Here is a 16343-nt window from a genome sequence, read left to right as displayed (position 1 = left end):
AATAGACAAAAAAGTGTCGTAGCTGGATTCAGAAATGCTCTCCCAAATCGCTGTAGCCCAGTCCAAAGCCTTGCCAGACAACCGAGAAATTATAAACCCGATTTTAGCTTTATCAGAAGCAGGAGGTGAGTTGCTAAAAAACACGGAGCACTGGAGCAGAAATCCATTACACTTCTCAGTGTTACCGTCATAGACCTCTGGTTTACACACAGCGAAAACGGGAGTAGTGGGTTTGTTAGGACTGGCTACAGGGCTAACCACTGGGCTAGGGTTCTGGGTGGACAAACCCCGGAGGTGACTCATAATATCGGCTAGCTGCTGCTGTTGGTTAACCTGGTGGCGTGCTAGCTCATCAACAGCTTGGGTCACACCAGCGAGCGTTTGCTGGTGCTGACCTAAAAGCCGACCCTGGTTAGCCAAACCAGACTTAATAGACTCTGTATCCGCAGTCTCTGTCATTACGGCCGAGTATCTTGTCAGGGCCAGACAGGAATGAGACTGGTGCAGATACAATAAAATAACTTTTATTAAAGTTATAGAGTAGACAGGGGTAGTCAACAGAAACAGGGTCAGTACCAAAAATGCACAGTGTAGAGAAACCATACCATAACCGGGGAACAGTCCAGAGTTCATACACGGGTAGGCAGTATCACAGGGTAGGCAAAAATCCAGAGTACAATAAACAGTCCAGGTCATACACGGTAATCCAACACAAGGGAGCAGGCAAAAATCAAAGTCGATAGAAAACAAAAACAAGATCATACACGGAGAATAGCAAGGGCAAGAGAAACGCTTTGTATTGTAGGATTTACCAAACAGATACTCGGCGAGGTGTGAGTGTGAGCATGGTCCTTAAATACACTGAGTAATCAGTACTCGGGACTTCCTGGTGGCGTCATGTGACGTGTCATGTGATCGGGAGTGTGTGTTGTGTCATGGAGTGGTGCGTTCTGGGTATTGTAGTTGTTACTGTGAGAATCGCAGATAGAGCTGGATGTGGGAGACACAGACGTGCTTTCAGCACCAGACATGACAAATTTGCCCAAACTTGCAGAGGTGATAGTCTAGGATGGACTCTTTCAAGTAGCAGTGGACCTATTTTGGCATAATGGGAAAATCATGAGAAATTTTATTTTAAGCATAAAAAATAATAATAATAATAAAATAAAATAAACAATACAGTGAAATTTGCCCAAACTTGCAGAGATGATAGCCTATGTTGGACTCTTTCAAATGGTCATGGACCTGTTTTGGCATTATGGGAAAATCATGAGAAATGTATTTTAAGCATGAATAAAATAATAATAATATTTATATAAATAAACAATACAGTAAAATTTGCCCAAGCTTGCAGAGGTGATAGCCTAGGACAGACTCTTTCAAATGGTCATAGACCTGTTTTGGCATTATGGGAAAATCATGAGAAATTTAATTTTAAACATGCATACAATTTTTTTTTATTAATATAAAATAAACAATACAGTGAAATTTTCCCAAATTTGCAGAGGTAATAGTCTAGGATGGACTCTTTTACAAGGTACTTGATCTGTTTTGGCATTTTGGAAAACTCATGAGAAATTTAATTTAAAGCATGGATAGAAAAAAGTTATATTAATATAAAACTCTCTCTTTCTCTCTCCCTCTCTCTCTCTCTCTGTCTCTCTCTTAAACACTGATGGGATTGTTATGGTTATATCAAATAGATAATGTACTGCACAAAATCTACAGTGAAGTGAGTTGTTTTAATCCGTTTTCTTCTCGTTTCTGGCTTAATGTATGAATTAATATAACCGCAGAGAGACACAGAGCCGGTTCAGGAATTAAGTTCCGCCTCTCAGTAGAAACAGCCAATCAGCTTGCTGGTTTTGCGGCGTGCGCAGGAGAGTGTGCTGGTGGGGGGAAGCCCCTCCCCCGCTGTGATATTAAGCAGCGCGATCAGAATGCAGCAGATGATTTTAAACCAGGTAGTAATATACAGCGATTTTCCTAACAGAAAGGTAATGGTAGGCTAACCATGTAAAAACCATGTAAACTGCTATGTTTCTGATATCTGGTTAAAAATGCACTAATCAAACCATACCAACTCTGCGCTTAATAAAATACAGCCTGTGACAGTCAGTTCGCTTAACTTTGGAATTAGCTTTGGAATTAGCTTAGTTTAAGAAAAACTAAACTATATAATGTTCGGCGTGCCCTGTACCTGACTAGCTAATAACTATTTAATTTTCATTCATTTAGATAACTAGTCAGCTAGAAGCTGGATGTAGGGGGTAGACAGAATTTAGTACAACACTGGGTAATGTTGGTAGTTTAAAGCAGTTTCTTAACCCTGATTACTGCCCTAAAACTGTGTTTTCCACCAGATCCAACTGATTAGCTAATAAACAGTCCTTTACTGAGTTTACCTGTTAAAATCTCTTAGCCCCCTATGGATCATAAATCAATCATTATGTATGTCCAGCAGTGTATTAGACACATTATACCACCACTTACTTTATTATGTGCATTTAAAGCAGAGAAAGCTGTAGATCTGTTATATTATTTTAAATATTAAGTGATAACTGATCATTTTTTGTCATATGTATAAAATTAAAATAAAAAAATAAAATTACCTTTATTTGGATGTAACTAATAATAAATACAGAATACAGAAAAAAATAAGGATTATTTAGGATTAAAAGTAATTCCGCAAATGTTTTTCTAGGAAACTATTGGGTGGGTTTTGGTTCATATTAGCAAATGTGTCCCCCCCAATATCAAACCCGCTCCTACGCCCTTAAATGTTTTTATAAAAACTAAAATGCAGTGTTTCTAATCTGTTACAGATGCTGTGAACCACAAATTCCCTGGCACAACCAGGGGCCAACTGGGGACTGCATTAAATCAAAAACTGACTCAACCATTTTTAAAAGGACTGAGAAATAGCTTCTTTCCTTTTTTATATGTTTTTTTTCCTTGTTCTGAATTGAAGAAAAAACTGAAAAGCTTTACCACCACTAATAGCAACTGTAAATTCATTATGTTTGTTCCTTGTTTTCAGTCAACAACAAAAAAAACCTGAAAAACATTACCTCCATTAATACCAAAATTGTGAATGTTTAACTATATGATCCAGTTGAGGATTTGTTTAAACAGTGCTGTGGTTTAATATCTGCATAAATCTCAGTATGTTTCTCTTTTAAATAAAGTATTTTGACATTGCAATTCGCATTTATAAATAGACAAATGTATATGAAGAAGCAGCACATATATGGGGAGAAAAATGGGTTACACATATCTGTGCATTTCTGTGGGTCATTTGTAACGTACATAATCATACACTGATTTATGGGCCAGACATATGAATGACATATGGGATAAAATATGTATTTCACATACATGACCATGCATCATTTATGGGTCAGACATATGTATGACACAAAGGTCAAAATATGTATTTTACATACATAATTTATGGGACAGACATATATGTGACATATAGTACAAAATATGTATTTCACGTACATAACCATACATAATTTATGGACAAGGCATATATGTGACATATATGACAACATATGTATTTCACATACATGACCATGCATCATTTATGGGTCAGACATATATGTGACACATATGACAAAATATGTATTTCACATACATAACCATACATAATTTATGGACAAGGCACATATGTGACATATATGACAAAATATGTTTTTCACATACATAACCATACATCATTTATGGACAAGGCATGTCCATGTCCATATATGAAATTGTTCCAATTTTGGATAGGTTTCATGTGATGGATACATCACACATTGCATCTGGCCTTGTTTGTCTTGCTACCCACAATATTTGGCCAATTTTTGATCTTACCATGTCAATTTCTTGATTTTTTAGGGGAGCATCTCGCTCAGCGGCTCTAGCCGGGTTCACTGAAATGGGCTGGAGATTCTTGATGTACATGCTCTGCTGTACCTGTACTGTGTCATTCAGAGAGGAGAACTCCATTCCAATATAGCTGAAGGTGTTGTGTTCTTCCTGTCCAACATGGAAAGCTGCTTTTAACTGTGGTATGATTTTTGTGGCGAATCTTTCAGAGCCTCCCCAGATAAAATCATCCACATGACAGCCGAGTACTCCCATGACGTTGGAGGAGTCATCTAACCAGTAGAAGACTGCTGGATCAACTTGCGACATGACTGCTCCTAAATGATGCATTGTGTCCTTCACTTTATTATACCAATAAAGAGAGGCATCTGCTAGTCCATAGACACACTTTTTTAGTCTCCATAGAACGCCTTGGCTCTGAGCCTCTGGTGGTGGGCATATGTAGATGTTTCTAGCCAATTCTTTGCCTTGCAAAAAAGCTGCTTTTATATCCATAGAATTTAATTGCCATTTCTTTTGACATATGACAGCCATGATCATTCTTAATGACTCCGAAGCACATGTTGGGGAATCTTTTGGGAGTTCTTGAATATGCATTTCCTCAAAACCTCTGGCAACTGTTCTAGCTTTATGTGCGACACCATCAGTGGTTTCCTTCAGTGTACACACCCACCTTGTGGAGATGCATTTCTGTCCTTCGTCTTTCACTTCCTCAAAGACATCATTCTTCTTCCAATTGCATAACTCAGTGTGCTCTGCTGGTACAATTTGAACATTGTCCATTTCACCCAGATTCACTGAGCCTGTGGAACCAGCAAGGTCCCCAGATCCACTGAACTGAACACTATACCAATTTCTGTGTTTTCCAGTGGCCTTCCCTGCACGACTCTTTCTCTATTTGTATATGTCACTGTTTGTCCAGTTTTTAATTGCAAATCTGTTTTGTGAATGTTTCAGTGTGTACTGTGTCAGCATTTGGTCTGTTTTCAGGAGCTACAGCATGATTGTCTGATTCAGGCAAGTCATGTGTATTGGTCTCTTCCCCACTGTCATTATCATCATCTTTGTGGTTAAGTCCAGAATCCGGCAACCTTTGTTTGTCAGTCACCTCTTGCTGAATGTCCATATCTTCTAGCACTGTTTGTTGGGCATCAGTCTTTCTCAGTCTAGTATGATGCACACGAACATATGTGCCCCCGTGCCTTACAAAGACTACCACACCATCTTGGCCGATGACCACCCCTGGACCTTTCCACTGTGGGCAGTCAGCTCGTTTGTAGTATACTTTGTCCCCAGTTTCGTATCAATCATCATTGGCTCGCAGTTGTTTGCGAAGGGCTCTTTTGATTCTTTCAGAGCACTCCGCTTCTGTGTGCTCGGCGTGCCGCATGCAAAGTTGTAATATGCTGAGCCATCCAGGAATTCATCGTAGTGCTTTCAAGTGCTGGTGGCTTATCAGTTAGAACTGATGGCATGTTGGGATTTTGTCCAAACACCAGTTGGTATGGACTGTAGCCATGCACATTGTGTAATGAGTTCTTTGCCATCAAGGCACAATCTAGAGCCACTGACCAGCTGCATTAATTTGCCTTTTTCACTTTCAACAGGATGTCGGTCAGGGTGTGGTTATGTCTTTCCAGAAGGCCATTGCTCCATGGGCTATATGCTGCAGTGGTTTTTAGTTCAATGTTAAATGTTTCAGCCATATCTCTCATGTCTTCATTGTTAAATTCACCATCGTTGTCACTAAACAGTCTATATGGTGGTCCATGCACGCTTATCCAACAGTGGATGAGATGCTTCACGATGTCTTTGGGTTTCTTGGTTGTCACAATACTCCCTGCACTGAAACGTGTGAAGTGATCGATGACATGGAGATACCATACCCTGGTTCCAACTCATGCAAGTCCACCGCCACTGTCTCATTGTAGGTTGAGGCCATGGGTAAGCCCACTGCAGGCTTTGGCTTTGACTTGCTGTATCGTATGCATGTGTCACATTTGCTTACAATGTCATTGAGAATTGCAAGGCAATCATCATCATGGTTGCCTGCGCAGTCCAGCAATTTTTTTAGCTTTTCTACGGATGCATGTCCAAATTGTCTGTGTAGTTTTAACAGAACTTTCTGTTTTTCCTGTCTTGTCATATTTTCAGTTACAGTCAGAACTTCTTCATTATTCTGGATGTCATTCTCTGCTGAATTATCGTTTGTGGAGGTCAGCTCAAGTTTCACTGGCTGCCTGAACATTGTGGCTTTATCATTCTCAATGTCCAGGACAGCACCTGCTCTTTTTAGTGATGTTTTGCTCAAAAGCAAGGGAATGTCGACTGGCACAACTTCTATTTCTATATGGCATTTTGTCTGACCGATCACAGCTGGAATTGTCACACGTTTTGTGGAATGAACAAGTCTACCATCTCCAAATCGGAACGCTTTGGCACTGGTTTGGGTCTCAAGCTCGCTCTGCTTCAGTCCATGAACATAGTTGTCAAACCATTTTTCTCCACAAACTGTTCTGGTGCAGGCAGTGCCAAAGACAGCTGATCCTAAAACCTCTACCATGAATATCTCTGCTTCAGATAATGTTTCTTTTGACAACAAATTTATGTGACACTCATCAATATCTTGCCTGTTCAGTTTTGTGAGGACAGTCCTTTGCCCAGTGGTAAGTACTCTGACAGATAGCACAACACTATCTTCTTCCATATTTGTCTAATGGGTTTGACCCAGGTGGCACAGGAGTTTTACTTTGAGAGCTTGACTTGTCCTTTTTTCCGGTAAATCTTGTGAAGTATGCACAGTCAAGATCAGCTGATGCACTAGCACCAGCTGGCGGTGAATTATTGCCAAATATCCTTTTCAAGGCTGATTTCATGCCACTGAATTTTACATCAGAGCAAGCAGTAAGCGCTAATTGTTTGTCTTTAACTGTAGGTCCAGCAGTATCAAGTAATTTAAATGCAAGAACAGCATCGGGTAGTTTCATTTTCAACTTCAACTCATTTTGTTGTATACACGTTCGAATTCCACAATGTAATCCAACATGGTAACGTTGCTATCTCTTCTGATGTTGTCGAACTCCGTGTAGGCATCGTACTGACGGTCTTTCTCCTCTTTCAAGTACACCGTGTCCAATTTCTGCAAAAGTGTTTGTTGGAAAGACTGTTCCTATAGGTCTACCTCAAGTGCTGAGTCACAGTTCAATGGAGTTAGGTTGGCCAGGGAGAGAGGAGTACAAGCTGTGTGTGTGTTCCTCCATGTTTACCCCCCTTTGTGTGCAAAGTATGCGTCCTTGACTTGAAGTGAGTGGATTACATGATGTTTAAAGTGGTCAAGAGTAGATGTTTTGATACTGTTGATATTTTGGTTAATATTCTAATGTTAGCTATCTGTTATAAATGTGTAAAATCCTTTCTAGTAATGTCTTAAGGCCACCTAGTGTGTATTACTCGTTCTATTAAGTGTATGACGTGTATTTCGGCTTAGAAATGTGTGTTAGCTCCATGTTGTACTACTAGCAAGAGTTCTAGAACCTTCTGTGTAGAAAATAGGTGAATTTCCCCACTAGGGGGCACTGCTAGGCCACTCAAGTAGCTGTTTCATGTATTATTTGCCAAAGAGGTTAATTGTGAATGTTACTGCCACAAATGTTATGCTTAGTTAATTCTAAACAATTATGTAAATGTTTTTTGCTATTTTCTTTTGTTCCAGACCATACTTTTCATACTTTCAAGCTCTGTATTCAACTAATCCTGTGTGCAAGTAAAGTGCTGCTGTGTAACACACCTGAGGTGTCAGTACAATTAATCCTCAATCACCACTAACACCAGTGTTCTGAACGACACTCCAAAGGAGGACAAATCATAAAGAGCCAGCCTTATTATACAGTCCATATAACTTACCTCTATCGAACAGCGTTGTTAATCCATTGTCTTTGTTCAAATCCTCCGCGGATATTTCCAGTGCTATAGTCCTCGCTTTTCCAGTTAGAGACAGGGTTACTGCTAGCGCCTGTTTCCTCTGGTCCAGCTCGGTAACTAGCTTTCAGATCTTGATTTCATTCTTCATAATCCGACTTGTTTTCATCAAACGGAGGTGGCACTTTGTAGCTGGGTGCTGCCATCCTCTGCTACCAATGTTAGTGAACAAAGAAGACACGCGTTTTAAACGAACTCCAAACTTTACTTCACCGTATTCACACAACCGCCATTACATCGCTCTCCCTCAGAACAACAGAGAGAACAGAGAAATCTGCTTGAGAGGTCAAGCAGAAGAAAACACTTAATGCATTTATTTTTCACACTTTATTTATCTGATTACAAGATATTATAAAAGTACAATAATGATAAATGATTTGTCAAAAATAGCTTAATCCATAACATGTAGGAGTACATGTCTGTTATAAGAACATGTTGGTGTAAATAGCAATCATTTTTATTCTAAACTATTCACCACTATTAATCATAAACATTCAATAATTACTACTGGTTACAAAGAACTTCTAAATCTGACTCTAATATTAAGTCATAAAGTAAAGATGCAGATTATACAACCATATTCCATGTGTAAATGAACAGTAGAAGAAGCTATAAGAATAAAACAACTATTAAACTATATGAGAAAAAAAAAACAATAATCCATTGTAGGATAGCTGAGTACTTTTGTGTTGATTCTAATAATGGCATTACATCATTCAAAACAAATCCAACATTCTAAATTTCACTGTCCTTATTTTAATTCATCTAACATGCCTGTACTATGCAGTGAGTTACAGATTATGCAACCTTATACTTTTAAATGATCTTTAAGTGCTGCAGTCTATTCTTCTGTGGTTTTGTAATCAGTACAGTAAGATGGTTCCCAGCTGTAGTTGATGGAGCAAAGTAATGTTCTGTGTTGTTCAAATACAGCTTCAGGTTTATTTTGCCAGGTGAGATCCATAAGATTTTGTGTTACCATTTGTGTCCAATGTTTTGTAAATACCAGAATTGTTGAAGTTTATTTATTCTTAAACTTGCAACTGCATCAGACTTTATCAGAGTTTTCCATTCAGGCGGAATCTTTCCTTTTCCACTGAACGTTTTCTCATGGTATTTTTCAAGGTTTTCCTGGAATTCACAAACAAACCATTTCCAGTAGGCCAGAGAAGAAAAATCAGGAGAGATGCTCCATTCAGCGTACTCTCCTCCTGCAGTCCAGAACTCTCTGTAAGGGTAGTACTTCTCTGGAATGCCTGCTGAAAAAGACAGATCCTCTGTTGCTACTTTTGTTGTGCAAAAGTTGATAGAAAACTCAGTGGTATCTTTAAAATAGCATCCTTTCATTCCACCTGAGCGATGAAATTCAGCCTGGTGTTTTTCAGTGTGATTTTCTTGACTGTTGGTACAGACGGCTCCACAGAAGGGACACTGCTTCCAGCAGTACCCACAAAAATGTTTGATCAGAATCTCCTCAGGCTTTTCTCTGAACATCTCCTTTCTCAGATCTGAAAGCTTACAGAGGTTTACTTTCAGCTCTTCAACAACAACCAAGAGCTCTTTTTTCATAACATCCACAAGAATATCATAATCAGTGACATCCTTCGTGACCTCATCACTCAGGTGAACTCTGGTATCTCCTAACTCATCTACAAGACTGTTGGAGAAAATCTTCAGCCACTTGTTTACATTTCCTCTCATGAGTTTGATTTTATCTCTGGCTTTTTCTGCTGCATTAATGATAATTCTCTGTTTGTGGTCGATGTGGTCTTTTATTACAGAAGCTGCCTGAGAGTTTTGTGCTGCCATGTACTGTCTAACTCTGTCTCTGATAAAATTTTCAAAGTATGTCCTGGGCTGGTTCATGTATGTTAAGAAGTTATTAAACTTCTCCTCCTTATCTCCCTTCTGCTCTGCCAGAGTCTTCAGAATGTGCTTCTCCAGATCTCCTCTGTTCCCATTAAATGGAGGTTTTCCTCTCATCTGATCACAGATGAAGGTAGAGGTCATATTGTACACACTCTGCAGGATTGTTTCTTTCAGTTTAACACAGATTTGGTCTCCAAGCACTGCTGCAGATGTTGCTCCCTGGTAGTATTTCATAAAGACTTTGAAGTAATCATCCTTTTTCTTTTCAAAGTGAAGAATTGGATCATTTGCTTCTCTGTATTTCCTGTGACGTTCTACAAAGCGTTTCTCAGCTTGTTCACACACATAAAGAGAGAGATCAACAAAGAACTCTTTCTTAAACTCAAAGGAGTCACGTCTTGGTTTAAACTTCAGCACTAGTTGTTTGACATCTCGTACAATCTCCTGGATGTAGACTGAGCTGTATCCCTGCACTGAGACTGGAAATGAATTCACTTTTTTTGTTGTTTGTTGGATGACTTTAGAAATCAGCTCTCGTATTGATATCTGATCTTCTGGTTTAAGAGACTTTTCCATGAATTTCAATGTTTCTAAAGTTTTTACAATCATGTTCTTTTTAATAGAGACATAGTTTTGGTAACTATCAATATCAATCCTTCTGTAAGCAGCACTTTTCTTTTGATCAAATACAAGACTGTATTCAGAAAACACTCCCCCCAGGATGTTAATGACATCATTTGAGATGTTTATATCTTTGATTTCTGGAAGACCTTTATTTAGATCAGTGACCCACTTTCCCCACACTGAATCAAATTCTGCTTTTGGATCTCTGTTTTGACTTCCAACTTCTTTAAGTTTCAGAGCGAGTTCTTTACTCTTTTCAAACATGGTCTTCTCATGATTTTTCAGCTGCTCATCCAGATCTTTTCGAATGTTTTTCTGTTTAATGTTCTCATCCAGTTTTCTTTTGGCCTCATCTACAAGGTCATCATGAAGGTGTTGTATTTGTGTCTCAAATCTGCTTTTCCACTGAATCAGAGTTTCCTTTTCACTGTCTTCTTCAAAATACTTTTTAAAAGCTGTTTGAACTTTCTGCAGGGTCTCGAACATATTTCTCATCAGCTCTTGTTTTCCCACTGCTTCCACCTCTCCACTGGAAATTCTGTTCAGCATCTTGTCTTCAATACTCAACATGGCACTCCTGAGACTCCAGGTCCATTTCTCATACTCCTCCTCCAGTTTCCTGTACACTGATATCTCTAGTGTGTTCCTGAAACTGAAGACAAAGTTTTCATTCAGCAGAGCCTCCCAGAGATCTTTCACTCGCTGCTGAAACTGTGATAATTTCATGCAGTTTGTTTTTGATGCACGAGAAACAATGTCTCTCTTCAGCTCCTGAACATTTTCACTGTAGCGTGGGTTTGGTGGAGCCATGGGTGGGCTGCCCTCCCAGAGCTGAGAAAAGTACTTCACATCCTTCTGTACATCAAATGCAATGATATCACTGAAACATTCTGCATCACACACTTCATCTTTAGCAGCTAACTTGGTCATTTCATCCAGTCTGTCTTGTAATCTTCTTCTTCCCTCCATGTTTTTCTCTCCAGCTGCAACATCAGTAACATTCTGATGAACAAACACACAGCTGGGATTCAGTCTGACCTTCTTCATCCTCATGAAGGCCTGAACAACAATCTGAAGGATGTCCTGTATCTCTGATGGGTTTTCTCCAAAGATGTTGATCAAAGTCATGTTTCCAAGACCTACAACAAATGTTGCCAGTTCATTATCATGATGTATGGTGTCTGTTCCAGCCAGTTCTAAAGCTCTGAGACCTTCAGTATCAACAACCAGAATGTAGTCAAACTTCAGTTCCTCCTTCATCTCTTCAGACACTTTCACCAGCTGCATGAAGGCTCCTCTGGTGCATCTTCCAGCACTGACTGCAAACTGGAGTCCGAACATGGCGTTGAGCATGGTGGATTTCCCTGAGCTCTGAATTCCCAGAACTGACAACACAAAGACTCTCTGGTCTCCCAGTTTCCTGATGACCTTATCCAGAACTGCTGAAACCCAGACCAGAGGAACATGAGCAGCATCACCGTCCATCAGCTCCATTGGGTTACCAGATATCATGAGTTCAGCAGCAAGTTCAGGAAGGTAAGAAAGATCTTGATCCTTCACTCTATCCTCTCTTCTCTCAGAGACTGAAGCTTCATAAATCTGACCCATCTCTCTCAGCATGTGCTCCAAACCAAAGGTGGCAGCATTAAGCTTTTTGGAGATCTTTTCAAGTTTTATTTGTTCATCTTTTAGTTTCTGTGGAGATTCTTTATGTGTTTTCTTCAAATCCAGCATTTCTGACCATTTTTGGTCGTACTCCTGAAGGATGTCCTTAAGTGTGTCTAAAGTAAAGTCATCCAGCATAATTGTCATCCACTTGAGGAAATACATTTTCTCATTGTCTGACACGGACCTTAAACTTCCTACAAACAAGCCCATGAGTTCACTTAAACCATGACTCTTCTGTTTCCTTCTTATTTCCCTCAACTTATTTTCTTTCTCGCTTTTCTCTATTTCTGCTGTCTCACTTTTGAGTCGTCGCAGATCTTTGTTTTTTTGGCTCCAGTCATGCCACAGTTTCCCCTGGCAGGGCAGATAAATTTCTTTGATTGTTGATGGATCTTCTCTCTCCAGGAATCTCATCATCTCCTGTGCAGCTTCCTTTCCTCTCTGACATTTTTCATTATTCTCATCCACCTTCATCTCTGAGTGTTCTGCTATCTTCTCCAGACAGAAAGTCACAGGCTGTTTTGAGAGGCAGTTCTTGATAACTTCTCTGAGAGCAACAGAAACATCAGACTGGTTTCTGCCCTTCAGTGATACTCTGTATTTTCTCTCTCCGATCTCACACACAGCATCTTCATCATCATCCTCTTCATCAGTCAGAACAACAATGAGAGGTTTTGAACCCTCAAAGAGTTCCTTCACATAAACCATATTATTATCCTTCTCATCAAGTTCAGGTAAAAGTACAACATTCACAGAGGACATTCCAGTAAGAATCTTTCTCTGAGTCTCGTTGATGCTGGAATCTCCATGTAGATTACAGAACGCTACACAGTCTGAGAAATGATCAGTGCTTTTTCCAGATGGGAGGTACCAGGCGATCTCCACCACTCCGTCCATCAGTAGACGCTCTCTGCTGCTGCCTGGACAGTACCTGTGGAAGAACGTGTCGTGCTTCTCATTGATCAGCCTGTTCATCAGCTGAGACTTGGATGAAGAAATGGAACCAATCCTGAAGAACGCCACCATTGGAGTTTCAGCTTTGTACATGGGCAGGGTCTTACTGATGACCTTTCCTGATTTATCCGTGGTCTTCCAGCTCTTACTGATCTGGCGCATCGTCCACAGAGGGAATTCAATATCTCCAGAGAAAGGATTTGGAACCAGCAGAGGAACTGCATACTGACACTGAGAGAGCTTAGTTACCATGATCTGCTGAAGAAAAGGATCTGCACAGAAGAACACCACCATCTGAACATCCATTGGATGAACTTTAACCTGTTTGTTTTCTTTGTTTCCAGCATGTTTCTTAGCAAACAAGCTACCTGTTCCAGCTGTGTGTTGAGACTTTGGTATTGGTCCTTCAGTTTTAACAGAAAGATGTTTTGCTGTGTAATCTAGTGTGAGAAGCCTTTGCATGAAAGTGTGAACCAGATCCTTCTCAGTTTTGGACTCCTTATTCTGTATTGATGAGGAGGATATTTCCAGGAAGCATCCTTTGGTGAGTTTGTTCTTAGAGGTTACATCAAGGCCAAGTCTTTCAAAGAGGTCATCTATTTTCTTGGATCCTCCATTCTAAAAAAAAAGGGAAAAAAACTTTATAAAATATTTAGAAATCATGCATTATATGTAAGTCTTATTTAGATAAATGGTAATTATTCAATTGATTTTTTTGTATATTAATAAGATTGAGCATATTCCTGGAATCTTTGTTTTTTTTAGTGGAGAATAAAAATTCTCCTTTCAGTATATTTTTTTAGTTTTGTTTGGGGAAACTGGACAGGAATGTTTAAATGGTGATAACCTATGAAAACTGTCAGGAACCGAGCCAATCAGCACTTGGCTTAGTGAGTTAGTTTTTTTTTTATGGCCTAAGCCAGGTACACCGCTTGTTGACGACTAAGATATAGGAGCAGACTCTGGATTTGCTTTTCCTGAGCTGCGCATTCGAGAGACAGATGTGTCCACAGAGCTTACTCCTCACTGGCTAGAAACTCTGCTCACTCCTGTGACCTAGATTTTATTCATTCTAAAATGTAAATCTCCACTATCTCTCAGAGAAATGTACCTTATAATACACCTGATTTTGTGTTACTTCTTATTTTATTTTATAGTTTCTTTTGTATGTTTAATCATTTTAAACAGCCCTAAATGTACTAGTTTCTTTTCTTTTAAAAACTTTTGTTGAACCTAAAAACATGTTTTGTTGTTTTCACTTGACATATTTCACGTTTTTAAAAAAACGTTTTGTCCATAGTTAATGCAAAATGGAGAATCATGTCAGTGGAATGTTTATTTCTGTTCAAATATTAATCCAACACATTTTCGTTGTCATAAAGCATTAATGAAAACATAAAAAATCTGAATAAATTTTCCCTTGTAGGACATTAAACTGGACAATAGATAGAACTAGATTCACGGATTCACTTTCTGATACAATTGGTTTAACAGTGCTTCGAATAACTTCTAAATGACCATCACTAAATATTAATTTGCGCATGGAGGACTATCCTCGATTGCAGTCACATGACTCTCTGATGACCAACTCCTGTAGTTTGGCCTTCTCAATACAGGGAGTGAGCTATCATTATTAAGTGACCATTTTCTGTGATAACAGGTGTATTTCTTTAATAGCGTTCTAAATATGTAGAAAAAAAATAAATGTTGTAATTTAGGAGCCTTTATTTTGAAATGACACAACATAATACCCTATTAAGTGTTGTAAGTATAAGTGTTACAGAGGCACTAAACCCTAAACCATTTTTTGTTTATTAATAGCTGGAACGTGTTCCTTTGAAGTAATAAAACATACCAGTCCTGCTTCAACTTTTCATATACTTTTCCTTATCTTTAAAAAAAATATTTTATTTCATTTCTAAATACCACTCGCTGCAGAACCACAAGTCCAGGGCGGTGTGACTGGATCTGATCCAACTCCATCCATAAGTCCAAGGTTAGGGTTAGGACTATTTTTTAGCATTTTTCAAATTTTAGCTGAGAAGGAAGTCATATTTAAGAGCTTGTATTTTACATTTATACACCAGAATGCCTTATTTATATTAACTGTATGATATATTAACTGTATGGAATCAATGATGGCTCCAGTCAAATTTTTATAGGAAAATATATATATATTTTTTATTTTGAATATTTTTTTTTTCATTAAGAACATATTTTTTTATTTTAAATACAATTGGCAGGAAGAAATAGACCAACACTCACACACCACACAACAAAACACACACTCCTACACCACAGGGGGGTGCTAGTGAGTTCACATGGAGTATCCACATTATAACTTTGCTCCTTTCCCAATTTCTATTGTTTTCCTCGACACTTGCAAATTTATTTTACAAATTTATACCAAAGTGGGAAGGAAGGTTGCAGTACCATGCTGAAACAAAAAAAATCAGAAAAGGATGATGATGGAAATGACGAGCCAGTGAATTCTCCTGGAGATGCTCTCTGACATCCACGGACATCATGGCAGCCATACGGCAGCTAAGCAAGAAAGTTGATCACAAATTCACCTTATTGTCAAGCTCTGTTTGTAATCTTTAAAAGATGATGGCGACTGTGAACACTAGAGTACTGGAAACTGAGCAAGCTGTGGATGACCATGACAAAAACAGGTAACACTTTACTTGGATGGTCCATTTGATGATGCTCAACTGACATTCAACTAACATTCAACGGCATGTCTAATAAATGCAACTAAACTGAAAGGTGAAGGTAAATGATTCTCTATTGAATGTCAACATCCAACTCTTACCCAAACTCTAATCTTAACATTTTAGCATTGGGTTTAGAGTTAGATTAAAAGGTTAGGTTAGGGTTAAGGTTAGGGATAGGTGTAGGGTTAGATTTTAGGGTTGATTAAGGGTTAAGGTTAGGGTTAGGTGTAGGGTTATGTTCTATTTTTAATTATTTACATTCAACATAGGTTTAAGTTGCAGTTAATAGACATTCAGTTGAATGTTAGTTGAATGTCAGTTAAGCCTCAACAAAGCCATCAAATGGACCATCCAAGTAAAGTGTTACCCAAAAACATTCATGCAGTTGAACTTCAGAGTTCCTCACTTGCCGCTGACAATAAACACCTGTTGGCTAAAATGGAGGACCTGGAGGGTCGCTCTAGAAGGCAAAATATCCGAATCATAGGTATCCGGGAGAACGAAGAGCAGGGGCGACCTAGAATTTGTCTCCAATCTCATTCCCAAACTGCTTGGAGAGGATAACTTCAAGGCTCCAGTTAAGGTGGACTGGGCGAACAGATCGCTGAGACCTGCCACGGCTTCAAATCCACGGTTAGCCTGGATCCCTACTTCCAT

At 39.0% G+C, this 16343-nt stretch overlaps 1 protein-coding gene across 1 annotated transcript; it reads right to left on the bottom strand.

Annotated features, from left to right (window-relative positions):
* Positions 1-8285: 8285 nt before the first annotated feature.
* LOC111189387 (interferon-induced very large GTPase 1-like) lies at positions 8286-16343 on the bottom strand. The gene is made up of 2 exons (XM_049473438.1): positions 16134-16343; positions 8286-13587 (listed from the first exon to the last, which is right to left on the bottom strand). The coding sequence occupies exons 1-2, from the start codon at positions 16341-16343 to the stop codon at positions 8830-8832; spliced, it is 4968 nt and encodes a 1655-aa protein (XP_049329395.1). The 3' UTR covers positions 8286-8829.

The sequence above is a fragment of the Astyanax mexicanus genome, unplaced genomic scaffold (assembly GCF_023375975.1).
Source record: "Astyanax mexicanus isolate ESR-SI-001 unplaced genomic scaffold, AstMex3_surface scaffold_38, whole genome shotgun sequence".
Classification (NCBI taxonomy): Eukaryota; Metazoa; Chordata; class Actinopteri; order Characiformes; family Acestrorhamphidae; genus Astyanax; species Astyanax mexicanus.
Note: the sequence above shows the minus strand (reverse complement) of the source record. Positions and strands in the feature narration are given on the sequence as shown.